The following is a 13,109-nucleotide window of genomic DNA, read 5'->3' as shown; positions in this document are numbered from 1 at the left end:
ACACGGTTACTAAATAAATTGAATCTGGCTTTCTATATTCTTATAATCCTGATTTTTATTTTATTTATTTATTTATTTATTTATTTATGTATGTCAATTGCTTACAAGATAATAGGTATAAGTAAAAACATAGTTATGAATAAATGGCTACATATAAGAAAAAAGAAACAATAGGACAGGGACGGTAGGCACGTTGGTGTGCTTATGCACGCCCCCTACTGACCTCTTAGGAAAGGGGTGAGGTCAATAGTAGACAGTCTAAGGTTAAAGCTTTTGGGGTTTGGGGATGAAACCACAGAGTCAGGTAGAGTATTCCAGACATTGACCACTCTGGTGCTGAAGTCGTATTTTCTGCAATCAAGTTTGGTGCGATTAACCTTGAGTTTGTATCTATTGTTTGCTCTTGTGTTGTTATGGTTGAAGCTGAAGTATTCATTGACAGGTAGGACATTGCAATGTATGATTTTATATACTATACTTAGATCGGACCAAAGGCAGCATAGTTCTAGGTTTTCTAGGTCTAGAATTTCGAGTCTGGTGGCATAAGGTATTCTGCAACGAGTAGAGGAGTGGAGAACTCTTCTTGTGAAATATTTCTGGACTTTCTCAACTGTGATAATATCAGATACGTAATGTGGGTTCCAGACTGATGAGCTGTATTCGAGTATTGGTCTAGCAAATGTTTTGTTTGCTCTAGTTATTAGTGTAATATTACCAGAGACAAACCTACGTAAGATTAGGTTAACAACTCTTAACACCTTTTTGGCTATGTAGTTACAGTGGGCTTTAGTACTTAGGTCGTTAGAGATGAGTACTCCAAGATCCTTGACAGAGTTTGGATCATCAACAAGGTCTTCACTATTCAGTCTGAATTTTATTTTCTGATTATTTTTGCCAATATGTAAGACAGAGCATTTACTTGTTGAGATTTGAAGTTGGCATTTGCTTGACCATTCTTTTTGAAGGGTAGCAGTATTGTCTGTGGTGTTGAATAGCTTTACATCATCAGCAAAGAGAACGCAGTTGCTCTTGATATGATCACAGAGGTCATTTATGTGGAGTATGAAAAGAGTTGGTCCTAGAACACTGCCTTGGGGGACACCACCGCTGACAGGTACAGAATTTGATAGGACGCTCCCAATTTTGACCATTTGTTGTCTGTTTGACAGGAATGCTTCTATCCAGTTATGCAGGTATCCAGAGATACCGTAAGATTTTAGTTTTAGGAGTAGTTTTTCGTGTACCACTGAATCAAAGGCTTTACAGAAGTCTATGCAGATTGTGTCTACTGCTTTGCCCTGATCGAATTGTGTAGTCCATCTGTTTTTGCAGCATAAGAGTTGCAGATTACAGAGGTTGGCTTTAATAGGTTGGTTGATTAAAGAGGTTGGCTTTAATAGTGTCATCGTTGCAGTCTTTACCATTAGTCCTTTCAGGGATGGGATGTACTTTGAGTCTTTTAGTTTGTTGTTTACAAAATTGTAGAAAGTGCGGGTAGAATTGGTGCATAGAAGGTTTTCTTCTTGTTTAATGTGATAATCTCCAAGCACTTTTGAATTGAGCGTTTACTGAGGAATGGAGCTCTTTTCTGGCTTTCTGGCAAGTCTAGGGAGTTAGGCTTTCCACCTCGCTGGCTAGACCCACAGGGATTTGAGGGCTTTTTGCCTGGCGCTGCCTGTGCCCGCTGGAGCTCCTCATGCTGCGCTACTGCCGACGCCATCTGTCTTGCACCTTACTTGGTATTATATGAATATTCAAGAGGTCTGGTTTCTGAATAGTCATAATGTAATTGCTTTTCAGAAAAGGAAATTTTTTAAAGGTTTATAGAGAACATCAAATGCTATAATAACACTTGGAATTCTGTTGATAGGGCTGTCAGCATACAGTGTGCGTGCTTGAAAACATACTTGCTCTTCAAAACATCTGCTATAGAGTTATAGAAGTGTATATAATTAAACTCTTGTCAATGTGATAGCTTCTGTCCTTGGGAAGTAATAATTTACCATCCCTCTGAAGATCTGATTATACACATATACCCTCAATTGGGAAATACTCTGGTGAAGAAATGGGAGGAATATGTTCTTTTGCCTGAAGAGAAGGCTGTGATTTGAAAATTGATTTTATCTGTAATATTTCAAAGACACAGAATGCCCCAGGTTTACTGTATCACCTTTTTTAGCCCATATTCTTGAATAAATCCAACTATAACTATCTATATTGAACATATTACTGCTGAAGGTAAATTCAATATACAGAGGTATTCAGTAAATATGCCTGAAAATTGTCACAAGTTTCTATTTGCACACTAAAAAAAGATTCCTATAATTATGTGTCTTAAAATAGATTTAATTCAGACTAAATTGATGCAATGTTAAAGATACTAGGGATTTATTGAGTAATCTGAAAATTCATTTGTCTTAACTATACTCCTATAAGAATAAAAAAGCCTTAATAAATTACAGTATTGTGACTCAACGTCCTCCAGAAACTGTGAGGAATTCGGAAAATTCATGTGGTGAAGTCTCAGAGAAAAATCCAGAAACATGAATCCAGATTGTCTTTGTGTTAACTCATTTTCTCTCTGTGTTTCATTTTAAACTCTAATTTAAACATAGTATTGTGGCTCCGATTCCCAAGCCTGTGCTGTTAGAGGAAGAGGACTTGGAAGATGAGGAGGAAGAACTGGGAATGCCTTCCTCCCCAGGACCTTCCTCTCTGGTAATGCCTTCCTCCCTGATAATGCCTCAAGTTTCACCGGATAGCTGAGAGGAACAGCCTGGGATTAATCAGGAGGAAGGCATATCGGAGCAGCCCCTGACAGGGAGTCAAGAGGAAGAATGTTGGCTTGATCCTACGCAGTGTCGTAGGGAGAAATGTGAGCAGCAACGTAGGAGGTGTGGGAGGATCAGAGAGTGAGCTGAATCATTGAGCCACACCCCACAGGGGATAAAAGTGGGTGTGTTGTCGGCTGGAACTTTGTACGGGACAAAGTTTAATCTTACTTCAGGTTTTCTTTGTGAATGATTTTTGTGGTCTGCCTTGTAATTGTCTGTAAGTAGCTTTTTACTTGTTATCAGTTCGGACTTGGCAGGCAGAGCATGTTGGAATGCCAAGGACATTATCAGTTCCAAAGAATTAACTCTGTGAAGTCCGAGACAACTTGCCTGCCTGTGTTTGTGTGAGTTTGTACTCTTTCATCTTTTGGGAAGAAGAAAGGTGAGACAGAACACATAGTACTCAACAGAATATCAAAATAGCTGATAAGGTACAATAACATTAATACTTTTTAAAGTATATCTTTATATGGTATCATTTAACATACCTCCAGTAAGATAAACATTTTAAAATATTTTCAAAAACTATTTTTAGAACCTAGAATGAGAAAGAATACAAAAGAAAATGGTCCCGATGAAGTTCTATTGCTTATACATCTGCCATCTTTTATTTTTTATTGGTTAGCATTTTTTAATCTGTGCATCTCATAGAATACTGAGATTCAAGATATTACTAAGAAAATCAAATAGTATGTTCCTTTTTATTTTAGTTGCTCAAATTTCTAAAATATTGTTATAAATAAAAGTTGCAAATCTTGTAGAACTATGTAGAAAAACTGATTTGTTTTGTTAGTGAGGAAAAGTGGTGGGGTAGAAAGATGATGTTTGCTTTCTCAGATAGAAGTTTAGCTGAACTTTTAAAAGCAGACAAACCAGATTAAAACAAACAAGCTATCAACTTTGGATTCAAAAGCTCCTCTCCCTAGTATATACTCTGACTCAGTTCTTATTTATATGTTCCATCTATGTCTTCTTCCTATTTCCTTACACACCTACACGAAAATGAGATATGCTAACCTAGAACCTACATTCAAAGAGCAGATCTGAAACCAAGCTTGTCTAATAGTCTACTTCAGCTTTCTCAATCTCTATATCTGTTGTGTTACATTTCACATCTTTCCCAGAAAACATGTCCACAATATGAACGTTTCACTATTCTATTTCATCAGATTATTTGTTTAACTTATAAATATATTAGATTAAAAATAATATCACCTGCACCTTTTAGTTGCAAGTGCCATCAATTTAATTTTTTAGAGGTATTTCATCACTGAGCTATAATATGTTATTGTATTATACAATACAATATATGTATTAGTACCATTAAAAACCTTGTTAATATAAACTGCAGGCTATTGTGAAATTAGTGGAAGGGCAGTAGCTAGATAATGTAACATCTGATTTCCACACAGAATATCTCATGCTTTATCTTGAGTATGTCTAGATAAGATTGAAGCAATCTCTGGTATAAATGAAGCCTGAAAAATTGCTGACAGTTCCACTGTACAAAATCAGATATCAATGACCTGACGTGTAATATGTTCTTGTTTTATTGTACCACAAAACAATATGTGCAATGTTGATATGTTGATTTTTTTATTCAATTCCATATTTTTAGTTGCAACATTATTGATTAAGGATGTTTCTCAATCCTGGCAACATGAATATGTGGAATTCTCTTCTAGAATTCCTCAATTAGCAGCCCATCCATTTTCAAGTGGTCAGGGTTGAGAAACATTGGTGTAGACTAACCCGCACTCTTCTTCTGATACTTTGCCAATGATAACACAGCCATCAAGCCTCTCATACTTGTGCCTAGGCCACCTTCTAAAGATGTCAGAAATTGTTTCTGAAATTGCGAATAAAGGCTAAAGTTTAATGGAGCAAAATCTATTGTTAAATCACCTTTATTCATTGGCATACTATAATAATTTGCTTCTGCAAAGATTAAAAGGAATGAGAATGGTTAAAAACTGAAAAGTTTAACTGTAGAAGTTCTTTTAAAAAAAACTTGGAAAACATTCTTAGATATGTTTGATCTACATGCATATTGACACACAGTTTTCCATTCCAAAGATCCTTTTCTTTTTCAGTTTTCTTCCTACTAACATCTCATTGTGTATCATATAATTAGGCTTCCCTAAATGTGGTAGCCTCCCTCCTTTGGCCTTGGCTCTTTCTTCTTGCAAATTTAGAGTTGTACTAGTGTTTTCCAACCAAACATTTTGGCACAAGTGAGAATGGAAGTCTCTATCTGTTTCAACTCATATTTGTGCTCTTCCGAAGCCCCTTGCAGTCCCTCTACCCTGTTTCTTTGATATAATTTATTTTTCCATTTAAGCCCTAAAGATTTTGTTTCATGATAAATGATTTAGTTAGGAAATACATACTGGATATTATGACTTCATGATACATTATAACCACTGCGTCTGATTAGAGATAAATGTTACAAAGCTAAATCAGAATAAGGGTAAATGCTTCCTGTCATCAGTTTTAGAGATGATCAGGAAACACTTTTGCTGTCTCTTACAATATTTTTACAGTTGTTGAATTGTAATAGTATGTGAAAATGTATTTGGGAGACATGAGGGAGAGCTACATGAGGAAAACCATGCAAAAGATATATCAGCCCACAGAAGGAGAGAGGATGTGAGAAACGTTTTCTTTCCTGGTTTTCCACAGAGCAAAAGAACGGGAGAAATACTTTCAGTCCTGTAAATTCCATTAATGTAACCCATCAATAAAGATAGAGTGAGTACCTGGATGTGCTTGTCTAAACTACCTCAAAGGGTTAATTTGAAATCTAATAATACCTTGGTTTTATTCAAATTTCTGCCTCCTTTTGAGCTGTGTTTGCTAAAGACAATCTTTAATAGATATTGATTTAAAATGATTAATACATTGTAAATATTCTGTCTATCATTTTGCTTTCTTATAAATATTATGATTATTGTCCCATTATATTTACATATAAAACCTCCTCTTTTTAATCAGGAATTTGTCCTCATGGTGATGAACCTAAATAAATTTCCAGTGAATAGCAGAAACATGAGGCAGGTACAAATTAGATAAAACTAAGCTGTAATTCTCAAGAGACAATATAATGATGTGCATGTACATCACACCATTAGAAAATAACCAATATTCCAAAAGTATTGTAAAACTGTTGATTTATTTTTAAAGGTTAATTGCAAATGTGATCTAGAAATTTCTAGACAACTATTCCTTTATAACAATAAATTACAATAATAAATTTTATAACAATAAATTCTAGCATTCCTAATCAAGAAAGAGAAGAAAGAGTGCTGAATAAGCACTTCTATGAATATGCAAAGACATTTTCAAGAGCAAAGTACACATGACATAGATTTAATCCTTGAAGATAATACAGATTTCACTTTACCTGACTGCACCAGTCCAGGAAGGCTGGAAGTGAGGGATGAAGTCTTTAAGCTTTCTTCCTTGGACCCTGCTGACATTATTGATAATTTTTAGAGAAAACTATGGATCTGATTGTGATGAAAAAAATAGACCCAAAAGGAACATTAATCAGGCACAGTGAGTACCATTCTTGACATTTTGCTTGAATTCATACAGATACAGAAAAGAGTTGTCATAGGAATAGAACAAATTATGTAGCTTCATTAAAAAATTTTACAAGGTATTCTTCCCTTTGACATATCAGGCCTCGTATGTCATCCGAAGGAGGCAATTTAGTCTTCCACACTGGCTCTACCAAGAATATTGAGTTCAGAACTGGATCACAGGGCAGAATAAAACTTAATGAAGAAGACCTTGCTGATGTTTTCAGTCAGGTAATGATTTTGATCTGTTCTTCATGACATTATTAATAACATTATTACTATCTAAATATAATTCTTCAATAATGCTCGAAGCTTCAGAAAACCAGATTTAAATAAGTTGACATATATGTGATGATTCATATACAATCATATGAATCATCATATGACAGAGTTCTCTTCATTCACTGAGAATTATGTTTGCTGCAATTGAGAATTGGTTATTCCTTTTCTTTCTAATTATAGATCCAAAGAAATAAAGATGAAATTCTAGAACTAAAAAGACTCACCAACACACCTCTCAATCTTTCTAGTGAGATCATCCAGCTTCAAACCCAGGTATTTTTTAATATCTCTTATGTATCATATATTGGTGCATCAAATACAAATACCACCATTTAACTATCAAATTAATTGTTTAACTTGTTGTCCTGCAAAATAGTTTTTATGTTCTGCTTGTGAATCCTACATTTTATGCCACACAAGAGCAGCCTATGATATCTGTCCATTTATATATTATTTTTATTGCCATAGTTGATATATAAAGAATAAAATCTATATTTAACTACTGCCAAATATGAATTGTTTGAACTAACTGTAAATTTTTAAAAGAGAATAATTCATTGCTTGTTAATGGATTAATATCTTAACTATTGGACAATTGGATGTTGGTTGGGACCAGTACTACTTTAAGAATAAGAAGGACACTTCATGTAGATGAGGAAATAGAATCTGAAGGGTAATGAAGTGTTAAAAGGATTGCATAGACCAGGGGTGTCAAACTTGATTTCATTGAGGGCTGCATCTGGGTTGTGTTTGACCTTGGGGGCCAGGTGGGTGTGGCCAGGGTGGACATAGCCAGCTTGACATCACTTGTGTCAGGGGCACCCCTCCCAGGCTTCGTTTTTGACTGTGACGGCATCCTGCAGTACCAGAGAAAACAGAGCTTGGGAAGGCCACATGCAGGCCTTGAGTTTGATACCCTTGGCATAGACTTCTCCTGGATTTGTAGAAAGCCTTCATCTTTAGTAGAGGAGAATGATCCATTTAATTATTTTGAAACATGAACACCTACAATTGTAAGTAATAGAGTAATATATGATTGTGACAACAAATACCATAGATTCATGCTAATCTACATGACATTCTTTTTCTGCTGCAGATTGTGAATATTGAAGACAGACTTGATAATCTTGAGCTGGTGAGTTACATGATTTACACCTTTTATGTACTTTAGGGTTAATTAATTGCTAGAAGGAATAATCCTAAAAGAATGACTTTATTTTTGCTTTGTTTTATTCCAGACCTTTAAAAAGGCCTGTAATAGCAACCCTTGCCAGAATTCTGGAACCTGCATAAACCTACTAGATGCTTTCTTTTGTCTTTGTCCCAACAATTGGCAGGTAAGGTTCTTAATATTGCAATGTATAAAATGCACTCTGCACCAGCATTTTGCATTACACAAGAGTCAATCCGGTGCAATCAATCCAATTTATAAAAGGAAATCAGAAACTAGTCAAAGGAGAGCTTTGCAACAGAACATGCAACAGAATAATGTGGTGCAGGAGATATTTGTCAATAGGGTAGACTAAGCAGAAATTATCAGTTGCCATAGATATTAAGAGAACTACAAATTGGAGGCATTGTATACCACATAATTGTTAATCCTCCTTAGGCAGTGGAGTCAGAAGGAACATCTATTATCCAGGCTGTGAAATTCAGTTGCACTTCTAGTCCATTTCTGCATTCTGTCCTTGATCTCAAGCATAATTTGTCTTGGTCCAGACCAGTGGTCATATACGGTAACTTAGAGTGCATAATTCTTTCTCCAGATTTTTAGACCGATGTCTTCTTGGTCACTTGCCATTTGAGATCTTTCTCTCAGAGATGCCAGGAGTGGGATTTTTGGCATGCAAATTTGTATTCTGCTCTTGACTTCCATAACCTTCCCTTGTATTTAATACCTGACAACTGAAAATCTGATTATTTTGAAAAGTATACCAAGGATGGCTAGAAGGGAGCTACTTAGTGACGGAAGCCTTAGGTATTGAAAATGCATGTGCTAGCCAGCCCAAGAATTTTCAGTTGCTTACATTTGTTTGTGTTGTGATGATTCTTAATTGAAAAATACACAAGAGAGGGTGGTTTAGGGGAAAAAGTGGGAGGAGAGAGCAGAAATCATCACCCCAGGTACAAAATTATAGTTTAATTTGTGCAGACAAGCATTTTCTTTTTAAAAAAATTATGAATATATACTGGTCATCTAATATTATAGCAGCAGCTTAATTACCACACAAATGGCCCTATATATAATATATTTTTTCAGTAGAATGTACATTTCTTTGTATATCTAGTATCAATTTTTTAAAGCTTATAAATTTTTTTAAAGTATCTGAGCTGATTCTCAAAAGAGTTTTTGTTTTTTTACAGTATTCCTATGCTTTGAATTAAATGAAAATACACTATACTTAAATGAACAAGGAAAGTGCAGCCACAAAGCCAAGTTTTGTTTTATTCTTTATAAAGGAAGCATTACAGTGGAAAAATTGGATATTTTATACCAATCATTTTTACCTTGACAGCTTTAAAATATATGGATTTTGACTGCCAGATTTTGACTGCTTGCTGGAGAATTCTTGGAAATGAAATTCACACATCAAATTTCCCAAGATTGGAAAACTCTGTACCTTTTGAAATTTTATATCATATATTGGCTTGATGCACACTTTTAATCCCCAATTTATTTGGAAAATAAACTGTGCTTCTCTTTTCAGGGACCAGATTGTTCTATTGATGTTAATGAATGCCAGATTTATGAAGGAACATTCTTAGGATGCCAGAATGGAGCAACATGTATAAATAAGCCAGGGAATTACAGGTAATTTTAATGATTTTATGGGCAGCTTTTTGTATAGAACTTTTAAGTGCCACTTTTATATGAGAGAACATCTGTCCTAGTCAAGAGAACAGATGGATAGGAAGATATCAAATAGATATAGATGCTTTTCTAGGCCTTTCATAGTAGGACAGGTTCATGTTGCAGATCTCAAACTATATAATTTTACCTTTCACCATACAGGTAGTTTTTGATTTATGACTTGATTTATGATTTATTGCTGGAAATCAGAAATTAGCATTGGTTTTTTTTTAAAAGTGTTTTTAACTCATGATCATAGAGAACTAGCTGTACATTTTGGGCTTGATTTATAGATTCACTGGACTTTTCAAGAAGTCTAAATATGTAACACAACACCGATGCATCACATTAAAACAAAGGCCTAGACAAATACTGTACAGCATGTACAGAGTTGGTATCAGCATATGGCATTTTCTCATTTGAAAGTGCTGGGACAACTCATCATTGACCACTACCTCTGTTCTCCCTTTAAGGATGTTTTAAGATCAGATTTCAAAAACTTAGTCTTGGTCTTATTTTCCCCAGTGCCCATAACAGATCTCTGAGCAGTATCAAGAGGCAACATTCACCATTCTTATACTTTCCTATCATATTGTAGAATCAATACTATGAAGCACACCAGAAAGCTGGAACAACTATTGTCTTACATTTCCCAGAATAACTTTGAAGTGGATCCCAAACACTATTTGGAGACTAGATTTGTTGTGCTTGATCTATTGTAAGAAACAAAAAATATAGCAAGACTCAGAAGCTTAGCCCTCTGGGAATGCTGTCATTATCTTCAAGTTATCTATGCCATGATTCAGTGACAGAAGGATCTCTTCTATCTGGATAGACCACAACTTCCCTTTCATGGGGGGATAGAACTGACTACATGGGTGGTGGGGTGGTGGTGTAATTCAATGTGTTCTGTTCTGTATGTTTATAACAAATGTCATATATTACATTACACATTGCATTCTATGGATAGCACTTTAGATTTAGTTAGTTTAGTAACTTAGTTTAGCCTTTAGACTTAGTTCATTTAGTGACCATTAGAAGTTACAACAGCACTGAAAAAAGTGATTTATGATAGGTTTTTTTACACTTACGGCCAGTGCAACATCCCCATGATCATGTGATCAAAATTGAGACACTTGGCAATTGAGTCATATTTATGAAGGTTGCAGTGTCCCAAGGTCATGTGAACGCCTTTTGTAAACTTCTGAGAAGCAAAGTCAATGGCGAAGCCAGAATCACTTAACTACTGTGCTACTAACTTAACAATTGTAACAATTCACTTAACAACTGTAGCAAGAAAAGTTGTAAAATGGGGCAAAACTCACTTAACATGTGTATCACTTAGCAACAGAAATTTTGGAGTCAGCTGTGGCTGTAAGTCAAGAACCACCTACATATGTACAAAAACAAAGAAAAAAGTTCAACTCTTCAATACTAAATAAATGTTCTTTCTTTATTCTCTCAGCTCTACCTGTTTTTATTTTCCAGAAAAGCATTTGCATTATCCTTTTTTCTCAGAGTTCACCAAAATCTGGGCGAGATCTTGTTCATTAGTCATGATTCATTTAACTTGAGTTTTGATTTTAAAAAAGCCTGGCTTACAAATCTTCCTAACAAAACCTTTTAGATGAAAAGCATTTTTTTGTTTGACATTGGAAAATTATACTTAGTTTTATCTCTATAACAATAATTTATCTCTATAAATACCAAACAGACATTTTTTTTTGTTTTTTTGTTTTAGAAAATTTCATCATAGCTTAAAAATTTTTAAGTGAAGGCAAATTTAGAGCAACATTTATTTAAGATATATATTTTTTGTTTGGTTATTCAGAGGTTTTCAGTGCTTTCAGTTTTAAAATTAAGATCTTTTACAATAAGAAGCAATAGAACATAAACCCACTAAACTGTTTAATCCATCAGTCTCCTTTTGAAGTCTTCTAGTGAGGGATAGCTAACTGAATAAAATAATATATGAATAATAAAAGCATTTGAGTGTGTGTGTGTGTGTGTGTGTGTGTGTGTGTGAGAGAGAGAGAGAGAGAGAGAGAGAGAGAGAAAATACAGAGCAAGTAAATTATCCTATCAGTTGATCAACATCTTTTATTGCTCTACTATATAGCAATAAAAGATAATGATACTGATGAACTGATGGGATAATCTATTTGTTCTGTATTCTCTCTCTCTCTCTCTCTCTCTCTCTCTCACACACACACACACACACACACACACACAGGAGGAGGTGACGGAGGGAGGGAGAGAGAGGATGAGGGAGTGTCACACTGGGAGAAGTTGGAGCAACCAATAAATAGTTAAAAGCCACAAATGGGTGAAGCCCCACTTTTTGCCTCAAAATTATTTTTCTTCCTGTTATTCTTTTTCTTCTATCTCCTCAACCCAGGAAGAGTGCTAAATCAATTATTAGAGGCCTAAACTGACCTTTTACAGAGGCTTTTGAATGGGTGAAGAATAGCATGAAAGTTGGCCAAAGTTTGCAAGTTCCTCTCTCTGTTTAGATAATTGTGTCAAACACCAAGCAGCTGTGCAAGATCAAGGAAGCAAGACTTCATTAAGTTATCTTTAATCCTACATTAGGGTAAATATTGAATCTTGGAAGCTGTTCTCGGATTTCTCCATCTTCATTCATAGTAAGATAAAGATTCTTTGAATGATATAACACTTCTTTCCAGACTTCCTATAGGTTAGGTTGCTATTTATGAAATACCAGCTGACCTACTCACTATCTCTTGATTATTCCTGTTCTCTTTGTTTCACAGCCTCCCCACAATTTCTTATAAATTGCTTCAGGGTTTCAAATTATTCTTACTATAAAAGTGAGTTAATTAATGTTCAGTTAGAGCCAACTTCTTATAATTTTAATCAAATTAGATCCAGCCTCTGCCTCCTCTTGTAGCTAAAGGTCCTTTCTTACTCTTTTCTGTGAGACTATCCCTCATTGATGAAGAGACAGCTGAATCTGTCTTCTCACCTCTAATAATAATATTAATTTATTATAGTGTCTAGTACTCATTTCTGTATGAAGAATCAGTCTTGTTATTTTTTTCTAAGCCTGTTCAACGTTGTCTTCATCTTTTTTCAAAACCCTAAACATGATGCAGTACTCCAAATAAGCTACCACTCATAAGAAAAATATGGTTCAACAGTAGCTATTATATACGAGAGTTCTATACAGATAATCCTCAAGATATGACTTATCATGGAGCCTGCCCATTATGGTTGCATGTCATGTCAGTTGTTAGGTGAAACATCCCACCTAACACTCCCTCCATTCCTACTCTTCCCAATGAAATGTTGAAAATGTGGGTCACTAAGCCGAGCATGGGGTTCCTCCTGGGTGGGGGAGACCATTGGCGGCCTAATACAGGCCCTGGTCCACTATGGTCTCTCCACTTCGGATATGCCCCTTGTTCTACTTCTCACACCTTGGATTCCAACGGGTCTTTTCCCATTCTCACTGGGTTCTCCCAGGCCTTAGCCCTAATTCACTCTCCACCAGGCCAAAAACCTTTCTCCTTACTTACCTTCTGAAGAACTCTGAGG

The 13,109-nt window shown here is 35.4% G+C and overlaps 1 protein-coding gene across 1 annotated transcript in view; it reads left to right on the top strand.

Annotated features, from left to right (window-relative positions):
- Positions 1-13,109, top strand: part of CUBN (cubilin) — a 153,060-nt gene that overhangs the window by 896 nt on the left and 139,055 nt on the right. The window contains 6 exon segments of the mRNA XM_087917141.1: positions 5,829-6,392; positions 6,520-6,649; positions 6,881-6,973; positions 7,797-7,835; positions 7,939-8,037; positions 9,409-9,512. Of these exon segments, the coding sequence (XP_087773267.1) occupies positions 6,274-6,392; positions 6,520-6,649; positions 6,881-6,973; positions 7,797-7,835; positions 7,939-8,037; positions 9,409-9,512 (584 nt within the window). The 5' untranslated portion in view covers positions 5,829-6,273.

The sequence above is a fragment of the Pseudonaja textilis genome, chromosome Z (genome assembly GCF_049901715.1).
Source record: "Pseudonaja textilis isolate UNSWEBS1 chromosome Z, rPseTex1.2, whole genome shotgun sequence".
Lineage (NCBI taxonomy): Eukaryota > Metazoa > Chordata > Lepidosauria > Squamata > Elapidae > Pseudonaja > Pseudonaja textilis.
This window is presented reverse-complemented; position numbering and strand designations above follow the sequence as displayed.